Source organism: Helobdella robusta, assembly GCF_000326865.2.
Source record: "Helobdella robusta unplaced genomic scaffold HELROscaffold_2, whole genome shotgun sequence".
Lineage (NCBI taxonomy): Eukaryota > Metazoa > Annelida > Clitellata > Rhynchobdellida > Glossiphoniidae > Helobdella > Helobdella robusta.
In genome coordinates, this window is record NW_008704083.1 from 858,976 (window position 1) to 871,983 (window position 13,008).

The 13,008-nt window shown below is 36.3% G+C and overlaps 2 protein-coding genes across 2 annotated transcripts in view; both read left to right on the forward strand.

The window, feature by feature from the left end:
• The first annotated feature begins 558 nt into the window (after window positions 1-558).
• On the forward strand, window positions 559-8,590 carry HELRODRAFT_105890 (hypothetical protein). Its single transcript, XM_009016999.1, has 22 exons — window positions 559-785; window positions 1,025-1,144; window positions 1,310-1,425; window positions 1,564-1,639; window positions 1,839-1,904; window positions 2,327-2,453; window positions 2,653-2,735; window positions 2,807-2,973; window positions 3,187-3,378; window positions 3,681-3,774; window positions 4,003-4,138; window positions 4,315-4,442; window positions 4,554-4,747; window positions 4,925-5,177; window positions 5,407-5,500; window positions 5,633-5,723; window positions 5,936-6,237; window positions 6,478-6,596; window positions 6,729-6,823; window positions 6,990-7,143; window positions 7,306-7,413; window positions 7,538-8,590. The coding sequence occupies exons 1-22, from the start codon at window positions 663-665 to the stop codon at window positions 7,631-7,633; spliced, it is 2,934 nt and encodes a 977-aa protein (XP_009015247.1). The 5' UTR covers window positions 559-662; the 3' UTR covers window positions 7,634-8,590.
• A 2,478-nt stretch (window positions 8,591-11,068) lies between these two features.
• HELRODRAFT_159961 (hypothetical protein) overlaps window positions 11,069-13,008 on the forward strand; it is a gene marked incomplete at both ends in the record, with an annotated part of 2,157 nt that continues 217 nt past the window's right edge. Inside the window, 4 exons of the mRNA XM_009017000.1 lie at window positions 11,069-11,283; window positions 11,634-11,683; window positions 11,896-12,539; window positions 12,707-12,807. Coding sequence (XP_009015248.1) covers window positions 11,069-11,283; window positions 11,634-11,683; window positions 11,896-12,539; window positions 12,707-12,807 — 1,010 coding nt within the window. The remainder of the gene's footprint in view (window positions 11,284-11,633; window positions 11,684-11,895; window positions 12,540-12,706; window positions 12,808-13,008) is intronic.

Genomic DNA, 13,008 nt, shown 5'->3' on the forward strand with positions numbered 1-13,008 from the left:
TATTAGGTAACATTGAAAATTGCAATAATCTTTAATAATAATTAATATATAAGATAGTTAATAAATGAGTGCTTGATCCCTACAAACACAACTCTAAAAACAAACTAACCTATAGAAACTTACACAAACAGAGCCACCTCGACAAGGAACATTATTGCTATAGATAATCGCACATCTCTGCGGCATTTTGTAATTTTTAAAATTAGTGACCCAGCTGGTAAGAGCAGACTAACCAGACGAAGCAGAAGTTAACAAAATGTAAAAACAATGATGAAAGGAAAATTTGTAAAACACCGTAACTAAAATATTTTTTCAAAATTATAAATTGTTTTGTTTAAATTATCTATGTAATAATTTTAACAAAAAATTAGTTTTATAAGCGTTAATTAGTTTTATAAGCGTTAATTAGTTTTACAAGCGTTAATTAGTTTTACAAGCGTTAATTAATTTTTACAATTAAAACCATAGACAATTAAATTAAAAATTCTTTCAGTTCTATGCATGGATAGTATATAATATCCATGGTTCTACCGCTTGTAGAAAAATATCGCAGAGATAGCTTATTCGTGTTCGTCATTTATCGTTAACCGCTTTGTTGTCGCTATTTGGTTTTCAAAACTTAGTACAATTAATTAACGATATAAAAAATCGTTGAAAAAATAATGGACGGCGATCTGTACGATGAGTTCGGCAATTATATCGGCCCCGATATTGAATCAGATTCGGATTCGGCAGATGAACTAGATGATCGTGACGATGACGACGCTGAAGACGCTCACGATGATGTTAGTTATGATTAGGATTTTATTTTTTTCAATTATTTTTTATAATTAAAATTTCTGTAAGAAGAGTGTTTGATTTAAATTTGATTTAATAATATTTAACTCTTCATCATTTTGAAATGTTTTTCAATTAATTATTAATGAATTAATCAAATTGCATATTGATTAAAATTTAATTGATCAATCAATCAATTAAAACTAAGAATTACTCAAAAAATCATTTAAATATAATTTTTTAAAAGATGGATGAAGGTGCCGTTGTAGGCGAGGAGGATGATGAGGAGTCAGGGATGCAGGTGGTTCTGCATGAGGATAAGAAGTACTACCCCACTGCTGAAGAAGTGTATGGACCTGATGTCGAGGTTAGTCACCTTACTGGCTTGCTTTTTAATTTTTGTATTATCTGTTTACACTAGCTTTAATTTTTCTGTTATGTGTCAATTTCTTATAACAATTTATAATTTATTTAAATAAATTACAAATGGAGGTGTATTCATATATGTTAATGTATTTATTTATTTGTGCAGACGATAGTGCAAGAAGAGGATGCACAGCCATTAACTGAACCAATCATTGCTCCCATCAAGAGACGAAAGTTTGCAATTGCAGAAGTCGATGTTCCTGAGACAACTTATGATTTAGAGTTAGTTGGCTGATTGGTTGGTTAATAGATAAATCAATAGATTGTATATTTTAAAATCTTGTGCAAATAGTGTAAATTACCAATTAATCATTCAGTCAATTAATTAATTACTTAATTAATGTTTATCCATCTCCACAGGTTCTTAGCGGACATTATGGATAATGCCAATCTGATAAGGAACATTGCATTGGTCGGCCATCTGCACCATGGCAAGGTTTGATGATGATGATGATAATAATTACAATAAAATGATGATGATAATAATTACAATAAAAATAATGATGATAATAGTAGTGAGGATAATGATAGCAGTAGTGATGATGGTGGTGGTTAGAATGTTGGTAATAGTAGTGATTGTTGGTCATGAAAATTATGAAACTTTAATATTAATAATTTAAAATAAAATATTTCAGACCTCTTTCGTTGACTGCTTGGTGGAGCAGACTCATCCAGCGTTCGTAAATAGGGAAGATAAAGATGTTAGTGTTGATGTTCTTGCTGATGTTGTTGTATTGTTATTGATGCTGTTGATGGATATCGTTGTTGATGTTGTTGTGCTGGAAGTAATTGATGTCGTTGATGTTGTATTGTTATTGATGCTTTTGGTGTTGTTATTGTGGTATTGTTAGTGATGCTATTCACGTCATTGTTGTATAGTTATTAATGTCGTTAGCTTTATAGCTGCTGTTGTTTTCATTGTCAAAGTATTCATCATTATTTTTATCATCATCAACTAACTTTTATGCAACGTTCAACATACTCGCCGCAGTCTTCATCACAACCATAATTCATTTTATACCCAAATCGCCACCATTGCATCATCACGTCATCAACACCATCACATCATCACCATCACGTCATCATTACGTCATCAATACATTGATCATGATACTATCAACAGATGAGATACACTGATACATTATTCACTGAGCAAGAGAGAGGTCTGAGTATCAAATCAATGCCAGTAACATTGGTCCTACCTGATATCCGGAACAAATCATTTCTACTCAATGTGTTTGATACTCCAGGTTGGTTGCTTGATTGGATGATTAGTTGGTTGGTAGATTGGTTGGTTGGTTGATTGATTGATTGGTTGATTGATTTATTTATTCATTGGTTCATTATTGCTTGGTTGGTTGATCAGTTGGTTGGCTTCACACACTATGAACATTACATACAAATGAACTTTCTACCTAATTATTTCCATTGCAATTTTTTTGTTTCTAGGTCATGTCAATTTCTCGGATGAGGTGACAGCGTCCATCAGGATATCAGATGGCATCGTCTTGTTTGTCGACGCAGCTGAAGGAGTTAGTGCAGATGATGGTCGAATGAATGATTGTCTGTTTGATTGATTGATTGATTGATTGATTCCTTGCAGGTGATGTTGAACACTGAAAGATTATTGAAGCACGCGGTCCAGGAGAGGTTGTCTATAACAGTTTGCATCAACAAGATTGACAGGCTGATCCTGGAGTTGAAGCTGCCTCCCAGCGACGCCTACTTCAAATTGAGGCACATCATTGATGAGATTAATAATCTTTTGAGGTTAGTTGGTTTGTTGATCAGTTCATTCATTCATTCATTCATTGTTTGGCTGGATAATTTTTTGCTGGTTTAGAGTTTTTATTGTTTTTTGTATAATTTTAATTAGTGAAGCAAACATGCACACGCACACACACACACAAATAAATACACACACATGCATACACACTTATACATCCATGATGCATATACAATCACACCTACATAAATGAACAGCATCTACTCAGAAGACCAAGATGACCTCTTCATATCACCCCTCCTTGGAAATGTCTGCTTCGCCAGTTCGTACTACAGATTTAGTTTCACACTGAACTCCTTTGCTAATATCTATGCCGAGGCGTTTGGTGGTATAGATGACCAGGAGTTTGCAAAGAGGCTATGGGGAGATATTTACTTCAATAGCAAAACGTTAGTTCAGTTGTCCTTATGTTTGTTTGTGTGTGTACGTGTGTGTATGTGTGTGTGTGTGTGTGTGTGTGTGTAATTATATTTATTTATATTTAATTTCAACAAAATTTAAAAATTTAATTTAATTTATATTTAATTATAGCTATATGTAGTTGTATATCATATGTATCTGTCTAAGTATTTTATATAATCTATTTGGTCTATTAAACATTTATGAATTATTTTTTATGTCAAATTAGTCATTAATAGATAAAAAATTGAATAGTGAAGTATAAATAATTTAATAAATAATAAATTGGCAGACGTAAATTCACGAAGAAGCCACCGAATCCATCCAGTAGCATGAGAAGTTTTGTTGAGTTTATACTGGAGCCCCTCTATAAAATATTTGCCCAGGTTTCCAATATCGTCATTTTTTTCATTCATTTGCGGTTTATTGTTTTGTTTTTTGTTGCTTATGCTGCTTATACTACTTGTACCTTTGAGAAATATTAAACAGAGAATTAATTATGATAATATTAATTATGATAATATTAATTATGATAATATTAATTATGATAATATGAATTGTAACAATATTATAATAAAAAGTTTAAATCAATTATAAATTCAAATTTTTTGCAGGTCGTTGGGGACGTCGATACGAGCCTGCCGAGGCTCTGTGATGAGTTGGGCATCAAACTGACGAAGGAAGAAAGCAAACTGAACATTAAACCACTGCTGAAAATTGTTTTGGGCAGGTTCTTTGGAAATTTTACAGGTTATTATTGTTGTTGTTTTTACTCTTTTATGATAATATTATTTTATTTGGATGGGCGGGCTTGATAAATTTGAAAATTTAACTCTGTCCAGTTCTGTGATATTATTTAAAGTTTGAATTTTTTCTACCTAACAAAATTTCAATTTACTAACTAATAATCATTCTCTGTGGTGTAGGTTTTGTGAGTATGTGTGTGCAGCATATAAAATCCCCTATCGACAATGCCAGAAGGAAGATAGAACACATATACACCGGACCCCTCGATACAGAACTTGCCAATCATATGTTCAACTGTGATCCAGATGTTTGTTTCTTTGGTTTCTTTGTCTTATCATTAATTTTCAGTATTTAGATGATGCTAGATTAGTATAATGATATAATAGTATATAATACCATTATCTTTCTACTTTTCTAGGGACCCTTAATGGTGCACACTACGAAATTGTACCCCACGTATGATGCCACGACCTTTCATGCTCTGGGTCGTATTATGTCTGGTACGCTGTCCTCCGACCAAAATGTCAGGATCCTTGGGGAGAATTACTCTCTTGAGGATGAGGAAGACTCTAGGATGGGATTGGTTAATAGACTTTGGATTTCTGAAGCCAGGTATTTGGGGTTGTTTTTGATTGGGGCTGATATTGTTGTAATTGGTCGTATGTGATTGGCTGGTTGGGAGTGGTTGTTTGTGATTGGTTGTTTGTGATTGGTTGTTGGAGTTTGTTGTTTTTTGGTGTTTCTGTTAGGTATTAAGATAGCATTGATATCTTTCTAAAAAATACGCAGATACAACATAGAGGTGAACAGGGTGCCGGCCGGGAACTGGGTACTCATCGAGGGTATCGACCAGCCGATCGTCAAAACATCCACCATCACTGACGTCAGTGGGAACGAGGGGGCGCACATTTTCAGGCCCTTCAAATTCAACACCTCATCTGTCATTAAAATCGCTGTGGAACCGGTCAACCCATCCGAACTTCCCAAAATGTTGGATGGACTGAGGAAGGTTAATAAGAGCTACCCTCTCGTCACTACTAAGGTTAGAGGCTGTTGTTGGTGTGATGAGGCTTTTGATGGTGTGTGATGATGTTGTTGATGGTGTGATGATGTGATGATGTAAGTTGATGTGATGGTGTGAGTTGATGATTTTGGTGATTGCGTTGAGTTTTTGAGTGAGAATTTTGGTTCCGTCGTTTGTAATGTTGATGCTTTCCCATCATTACAATCACCTGTCATTTTACATCCATTACTGTTTTTCATTTTCAAAGGTGGAGGAATCGGGTGAGCACGTAATCCTCGGCACAGGTGAGTTGTACCTGGATTGCATCATGCATGACCTCAGGAAGATGTACTCGGAAATTGGTTAGTGTGTGTCTGTGTGTTTGTGTGTGTTTGCATACATACATATATACTAAATACATACATACTACATACATACATACATCTATTTGTACCTACATATACAACATATTTCTTATTCCTATTGATACGCAGACATAAAAGTAGCGGACCCGGTTGTGAGCTTCTGTGAGACGGTCGTTGAAACATCATCCCTCAAATGCTTCGCTGAAACACCCAATAAAAAGTATGTCATAATTGTTGATTGGTTGGTTGATTGATTGATTGGTCAATTGGTTTGTTGATTGGTGGTTGGTTGGTAGGTTGATATATTGGTTGATTAATTAGTTTGCTGATTGGTTGGTTGGTTGATGTTTTTGTTGATTTATTTGACTGGTAGTCAAGAAACACATATACACACACACTGACTCACATACACGCACAAACATACTTTGCTAGGAACAAGATCACGATGATAGCAGAACCTCTGGAGAAGGGCTTAGCAGAGGACATTGAGAACGAGGTCGTACAAATAGGCTGGCCTAGGAAGAGGCTGGGAGAGTTCTTCCAGAACAAATATGACTGGGACTTGCTGGCCTCCAGGTCCATCTGGGCCTTCGGACCGGACACAACTGGACCCAACATCCTCGTCGATGATACCCTGCCCTCCGAGGTGGACAAGACGTTGTTGGCCTCTGTGAAGGATAGCATCGTTCAGGGTTTCCAGTGGGGTACGAGGGAAGGGCCCCTCTGTGATGAACGTAAGTTGCATTTTTGGGAATTGGAATGGTGGAATTTAATTTGATCTACCTGAAATTATATTAGGGGTTATATGGAGGAATATATATTTCAATATCAATCAATTATTCAATCAATCATTTATTCTTTATTCAATCTGTCTATCATTTATTCAATTAATCAATTATTCATTCATTCATTCAATTAATCGATTTTTCAATCGCTCAAACTAAAACCAACCATTCAACCACTGACATGATCAGCGATAAGGAACGTGAGGTTCAAGATCTTGGATGCACAGATCTCGACGGAGCCCATCCAGCGAGCCGGGGGGCAGGTCATCCCAACCGCCAGGAGAGTGGCCTACTCGGCTTTTCTTATGGTATGCTGCAGTTTTTTTTCATTCATTCATTTATCTATTTATTCGTTCCTTCAGAATACGGAGCTATATAAATGATAATTATTACTATTATTATAATTAATAATAATATTATTATTATTATTATTCCAACAGGCTACACCAAGGCTGATGGAGCCATATTTTTTTGTCGAAGTCCAAGCACCAGCTGATTGCGTGTCAGCTGTTTATACAGTACTTGCTAGGAGGAGGTAATGATGATGTTGTGATGATGATGATGACGGTGGTGGTGGTGGTGATGATGATGATGATGATGATGTTGGTGGCAATTATTAACCACATTTCATCGTGTTTAAAATGGCCATTTGTATTTTAGTTTTTCTATCTCTAAAAATAAATTCGTAAAAACCCACACAGAGGTCACGTGACTCAGGACGCTCCGGTTCCGGGCTCACCGCTCTACACCATTAAGGCGTTCATGCCGGCCATCGACTCGTTCGGGTTCGAAACCGACCTTAGGACACATACCCAAGGACAGGCGTTTTGCCTGTCCGTCTTTCATCATTGGCAGGTTGGCTGAGTGGCTGGTTGTTTGGTTGTGTGATCATTTGATTGGCCAGTTGTTTGGTTGGCTGGGTAATTTTTTGATTGGCTGGTTGATTGGTTGTGTGATCATTTGATTGGTTGAAGTAGGTGAAGTTTTATTAATCTATTTTTAAATACATTCTGACAGATTGTGCCAGGTGATCCACTGGACAAGAGCATCGTAATCAGACCACTGGAACCACAACCTGCCACCTATCTGGCCAGGGAGTTCATGGTGAAAACCAGGAGGAGAAAGGTGAGTTGATTGTCTGGCTGGTTGGTCGGTTGATTGATTTGTCGATTGTTGTTTGATTGGTCGGCTTATGTGTTTGAAAAATTTATTATAAATTTGAACCCTAAACAATTCCATCATTTGACAGGGCTTGAGCGAGGATGTGAGCATCAACAAATTCTTTGATGACCCTATGTTACTGGAATTGGCCAAACAAGATGTCGTACTCTCTTATGCTATGTAATTATCCCTTCACTACGTGTCTGGCCAGCCATCTGAAACGCTATTATTATTATTTGTGTTTTATTATTACTAATGGTTTTTATTCTTGCTCGATATGTTGTTGTGTGATTATTATTATTATTATTAGTTTTGTTATGTTTTAATTATTATTTTAATTACGATAATCGTCGTCGTCGTCTTCATTGCGTTTAATCTTTACAATGACCGAGACTGACTACAATGACTGTTTGTTTTTTCATCCAACATAAATAAACAACATTTACAATAATAAAATAACTTGAAGTAAAATACTTGCGTGTTTTTCTAAATCAAGCTATACAAACTAATATCATATCAAATGATGAATACGCCAAATAAGTTGGGAGACGTGGCAATGCTCACAAGTACTGTACAAGAAGTGTAAAAGTAATTCAGATAAATATCAAGATACTCAGACGGGCAGAAATGCCCACTTCTTAAATCTTTCGTGTTCCTCTTTCTCACTGGGACAGCTCTGGACCATGACGATTTGCCTCTGCGGAATAATGGGATTGGGATCTGTTACGTGTGTGGCACATGCTTTTGTTGCCTGGTTGATGAGTTTAAAGTCGGGACTGAATTCCCAGGATTGTTGTCTGTCGTTTAGTCTGCAGTCTTCCAGGACGATGTAGGCAGTTGAGGTGGCGGTCAGACATTTGCGGTTTGATATCAACTTCCTGTCTGAGGTCAGTTGGAATATGTTTGATGGATTGGTTTCTATTTCGTTCGCCGAATCGCAATTTACCACATCGATTTTCATGTCGTCGGCAACGGCGGTGCAACTTCCACTCTCCACCTTCAAGTAGCCCATTTTAACCATCTTATTGTCAATATCGATATTTTTCCTTTGAATCTTTTCAAAGTACCATTGAACATCGGTGCATTTTTTGGGGTCCGTAACTGAATTTTTCCTGTCCGAGATCAACTTGTAATGAACATCTGATGGCCTCATGTTTCTGTAGAGAGTTGGATACTTGTCCTGTAACCACATGCCGGAAAGATGACGAATGTTGAATCCACTGGTGATCTTGAAAGGTCTGTCGAAGTTGACGAGACCCACCCTGGAACAACTAACTATCTGAATGGAACCTCCACACGACCACACCCTGATCGCCAACTCTGCAGATTCGCCACCACCCAACTGGAAATTTTCATCCACGTCTCCAACAGTTTGCAGGTAGGATTTTTTAAAAGCTAAGATGTCTGGTCGTAGGCTGGGAGATGTTATGTTGTTGGTGTTGACGCTGTTTCCTCCTTTCACTCGCTTGAGGACTGTGTGTAGGTTCCACTGCAGAACAGCGGCGTATGTTTCTTCGATGGGTTGGTACTTAAGTGGAAAGAGGTTTGCTATTTTGTCAAAGTGTGGCACTACTATGGAGTTTGGTGTCCTGGCCAGCTGCTCCAACAACGGAGCCAACCACCCTGTGTGGTTTTTTTTTTGTTTGGTTGGTTGTTTGTCTGTTTGTTTGTTTTGGTGCTTGTTTGTTTGTATGTGTTTGCACGTTAGGATTATGGTTATAGTAAGATAAGTTTATAGTGTTTAACAGTTTTGTAGTCATATAATTTTACGGTTTGAAATGTTAAATTGAAATGTGACAGTTCTGTTTTTGTAGAATTTAAGATAACATTTTGATTCTATACATACCTCTGTTGCAAATGACGGTGGTATCCATGAATACGATGACGTCATATCTGGCCTCTGTAATTCCCGCCTTTAATATTTTGGCAGTCCCCTTCCTTAACTCGTTGTGGAAAAGTCGGACTGGAATTTTCAGCTGCTTGAAGTAAGCCTTCGCCTCGCTGATCAGCTGCTTCTCTGTCGATCCATCGTTGAAAACTAAAATTTCCCTTACCAATTTGCCGTCTTCTAGAGCAGTCGTCAGTGAAGCTTTCAGATCGTAGAGTTGGTAATCGTAGAAGTATGTGACTAGTGTCACTTTTTCATCTACTCCAGATTTTGCTTGGTCTTTGCATTCTGTTGATCTGAAGTCTTGAAGAGTTTTCAGTTGGATTTGGTATTCGAGTGTCGACTTGTCGACGCTGTTGAAACTGTTGCCTTCCACTTCTTCTAGATCTAACGAAGAGGAATATGAAACAGACTTGTAAGCACTTTTGATGACTTTGTCACCAGCAAGAAATAAGTAGACCAAGTAGAAGAGAGTTCCGACCAGTGCGATATCAACAAGCACTGTCTTCTGACACAATCCACGAATGCCTTTCATATTTGAGACCCTGGAGAAACATCGGGCGCTTGTTCTACCACTGTTCGAAGATTCTTTCATGGGCTAACTATCAACATTTCTAGAAACAGAAATTTATGAGTTTCTATTTATGAACGAGCGTTTATTTCATTTATATAATGATCAGTTTGTCAACGTAAAAAACTAACCTGCACGCTACTACATACTCGCACGGTGGCCACTGAACCGTGACATTCAGAGTTCAATTCAATCAAAAATTTAAATAATTTTCAAAATAATTTTTCTAATAGCTAGAACAAATTATATTCAATAAGTTATTTGCGTTATTTACTTTAATAAATCTAATAAATCTTGGCCGAATCATCTGCTGTGTGTTATACTCTCATTGATGAATTCTAATTGTACAAATTTTGTACAGAACTGTACACACACACACACACACACACACACACACACACACACACACACACACACATAACACACACATGTAGTATTACACTGCATTAACAGGTAAATGTGTTTCGACTTTACAAGTTAAATACATCAATTTGAATTTTGAAAATTTTTTTATTATTAATATTGTTAAATTATTGCATTTCAATATTTCAAATAGAGAAATTTATGAAAATAAATCAATAATTAAATTTTAAAATAATTATTAAGCGCTTCATCTTACCTGTTAATTTACGACTCAATCAATATTTGAACACCTACCTACCTGTACGTACTTTTAAATTATTTATACATACATATACATACAATACACGTGGATTTTTGTTTACAAAGTGTATACAATGTGTATGTGTGCGTGCGTGCGTGCGTGTGTGTGTGTGTTATATAAATTTGAAATACGCTTATTGTATGTCTTGACTGAATTATATGTATATTAGTATGTATATTGTATAGACAATTCATATGTGTGCGCGTATGTATGTATATGCATATGTTTATGTATTATATATATATATATATATATGTGTGTGTGTGTGTGTACGTGTGTGCGTGCCTGGTTTTTTTGAAAGTAAATGTTTATTAACGTTTTATTTATATTACTATTTTCATTTCTTATTTTGACGTCTGTAGCAAAATCCACGTGTTATTCTGTCATATGATCAGTTGGAGTTACCTCATCCTACGTTATTATATCCAATAATAAAAAGTTACTCAGCCCATGACGGACCGCATTCAAAAGCTACTGCATCTCGTGTGTGCCAGCAATGGAAGAGTTGAAATTTCACAAGGAAATTGAGAATAAATTAGACAAATTGGTCGGAATGTACAAGGATGACCCGCTGCTAGATGGAGATTTCAAGGAGAGGATCATCAACATTAAAACATCGACGGTTCCACTCGACGGTTTTCCAAATACTCCATCCACTGCTAGCAAAAATACTACCAACCACGTTCTCAATGATTTGGGATTCAGTAATAAGTAAGTTGTAGTTTGCAGCAGCTGCTGCTGCAACAACGGCAGTAGTAGAGTTAGTAGTGATAGTAGTAGTAGCTGTTATAGTAGTAGTAGTAGTAGTAGTAGTGGTAGTAGTAGTAGTAGTAAGAGTAGTAGTTGTAGTTGTAGTTGTATTATTATTATTATTATTATTGTTGTTGTTGTTGTTGTTATTAGTAGTAGTAGTAGGTAGTAGTAGTAGTGGCAACAGTAGAATCAGTGGTAGTAGTAGTAGTAGTTGTTGTTTATTATTACTACTTTTATTACTCTTACTGCTACAACGACTGTTACTGAGTGTTAGCAATATTATTTATATTCATTTAAAATAATTTCAGCCAAACAAATCTTCATGTTTTTACGGACCTGGGTGATAATTCTAATAGAGGTAGAGCAATTAAAATATTTAAAAATTGAAATTGAATTGAAATCAATCAATCAATCAATCAATCAATTAGCTATTTTCGCGATGAATTTTGAAAACAGATGGGTCTTGAGATCAGCTCTGAATTATAAATTTAAAAATTATACTAAAATACATTCATTCAAAAATATGTTTGACGCAATATATTAAAAAATATAATTAACAAACCTTCACAGGGTCGTATTCAGTATGGCAAAAAAATCCGAACCCTGCAGATCCCCTAATGTTCAACTACCCTCCCCCGTTCACCACCCAAAAACAAGATCCGTTCTTTACCCCATCCCAATTCCACATCGACCCACAAATGACGTCATCATTTAAAACCCCAAACTACCCGTCAGCATTTCCATTCATACCCCCACCACCTGTCAATCAATTTCAGCCAGCGTCATCATCATTTGGCGAGATGAACATGTTCCCGAGTTTAATGACCTCTCCAACTTTGAACACATTCAAGACGCCAGTATTCACAACACTCGACATACCTCAATCCACTTTTAAATTCTCAAACTCCCTTCCCGACCTGAACGTCAACAGTGCGGTCAGTGGCTACTACAGCGACTACACCAGCCACATGAAGACCAGTCCGTCTCTATACAACTACACAGAAACCTACTCAAACCCAGCAAAAGATAAGCACGTGACTTATGAAAGCAATCTAACGGTCAACCCTGACGGAAATGACGTCAGAAATTTATTAAACGTTGATCAGTCGCTAACTTTCCGAAGGATTTCTAGCCTGGGGATTAGTAATCAGCTCTCACAGCAAATTTCGCTTCTGCTTAATGAGTTGAAGAGACTGAAAGAGACTAACGCTAAGGTTTAACCAACTTGTTTGCTTGTTTTTTTTTGTAAAATTTTTTGTATAATTCGTTTTTGAATTAATATTATTATTATTATTATTGTTGTTGTTGTTGTTTTTCGTTATTGTTATTGGTATATTGTGAAAAAAATCAAATTATTTTTTTCCAAAAACACACAATACAGTTGTTGGAGCAGCTGAATGGCTGTAGGATGGAGCTGAATGACGCAAAAAACAAATTGGTCTTTTCAGAGAATCAACTGCAATCTCTGTCCAGAAATGGGAAGTTAGCCAGTTGGTAGGAGGATGTATGATGTAGTTTTGTTGTGGTTGTTGTGGTTACAGCTGTTGTGGCTGTTGCTGTTGTTGTTGATGATGGTGTTGTTTTGTGGTTGTTGTTGATGATGATGATGATGATGTTGTTGTTTTGTGGTTGTTGTTGATGATGTTGTGATTGTTGCTGTTGTTGTTGACGATGTTGTTTTTG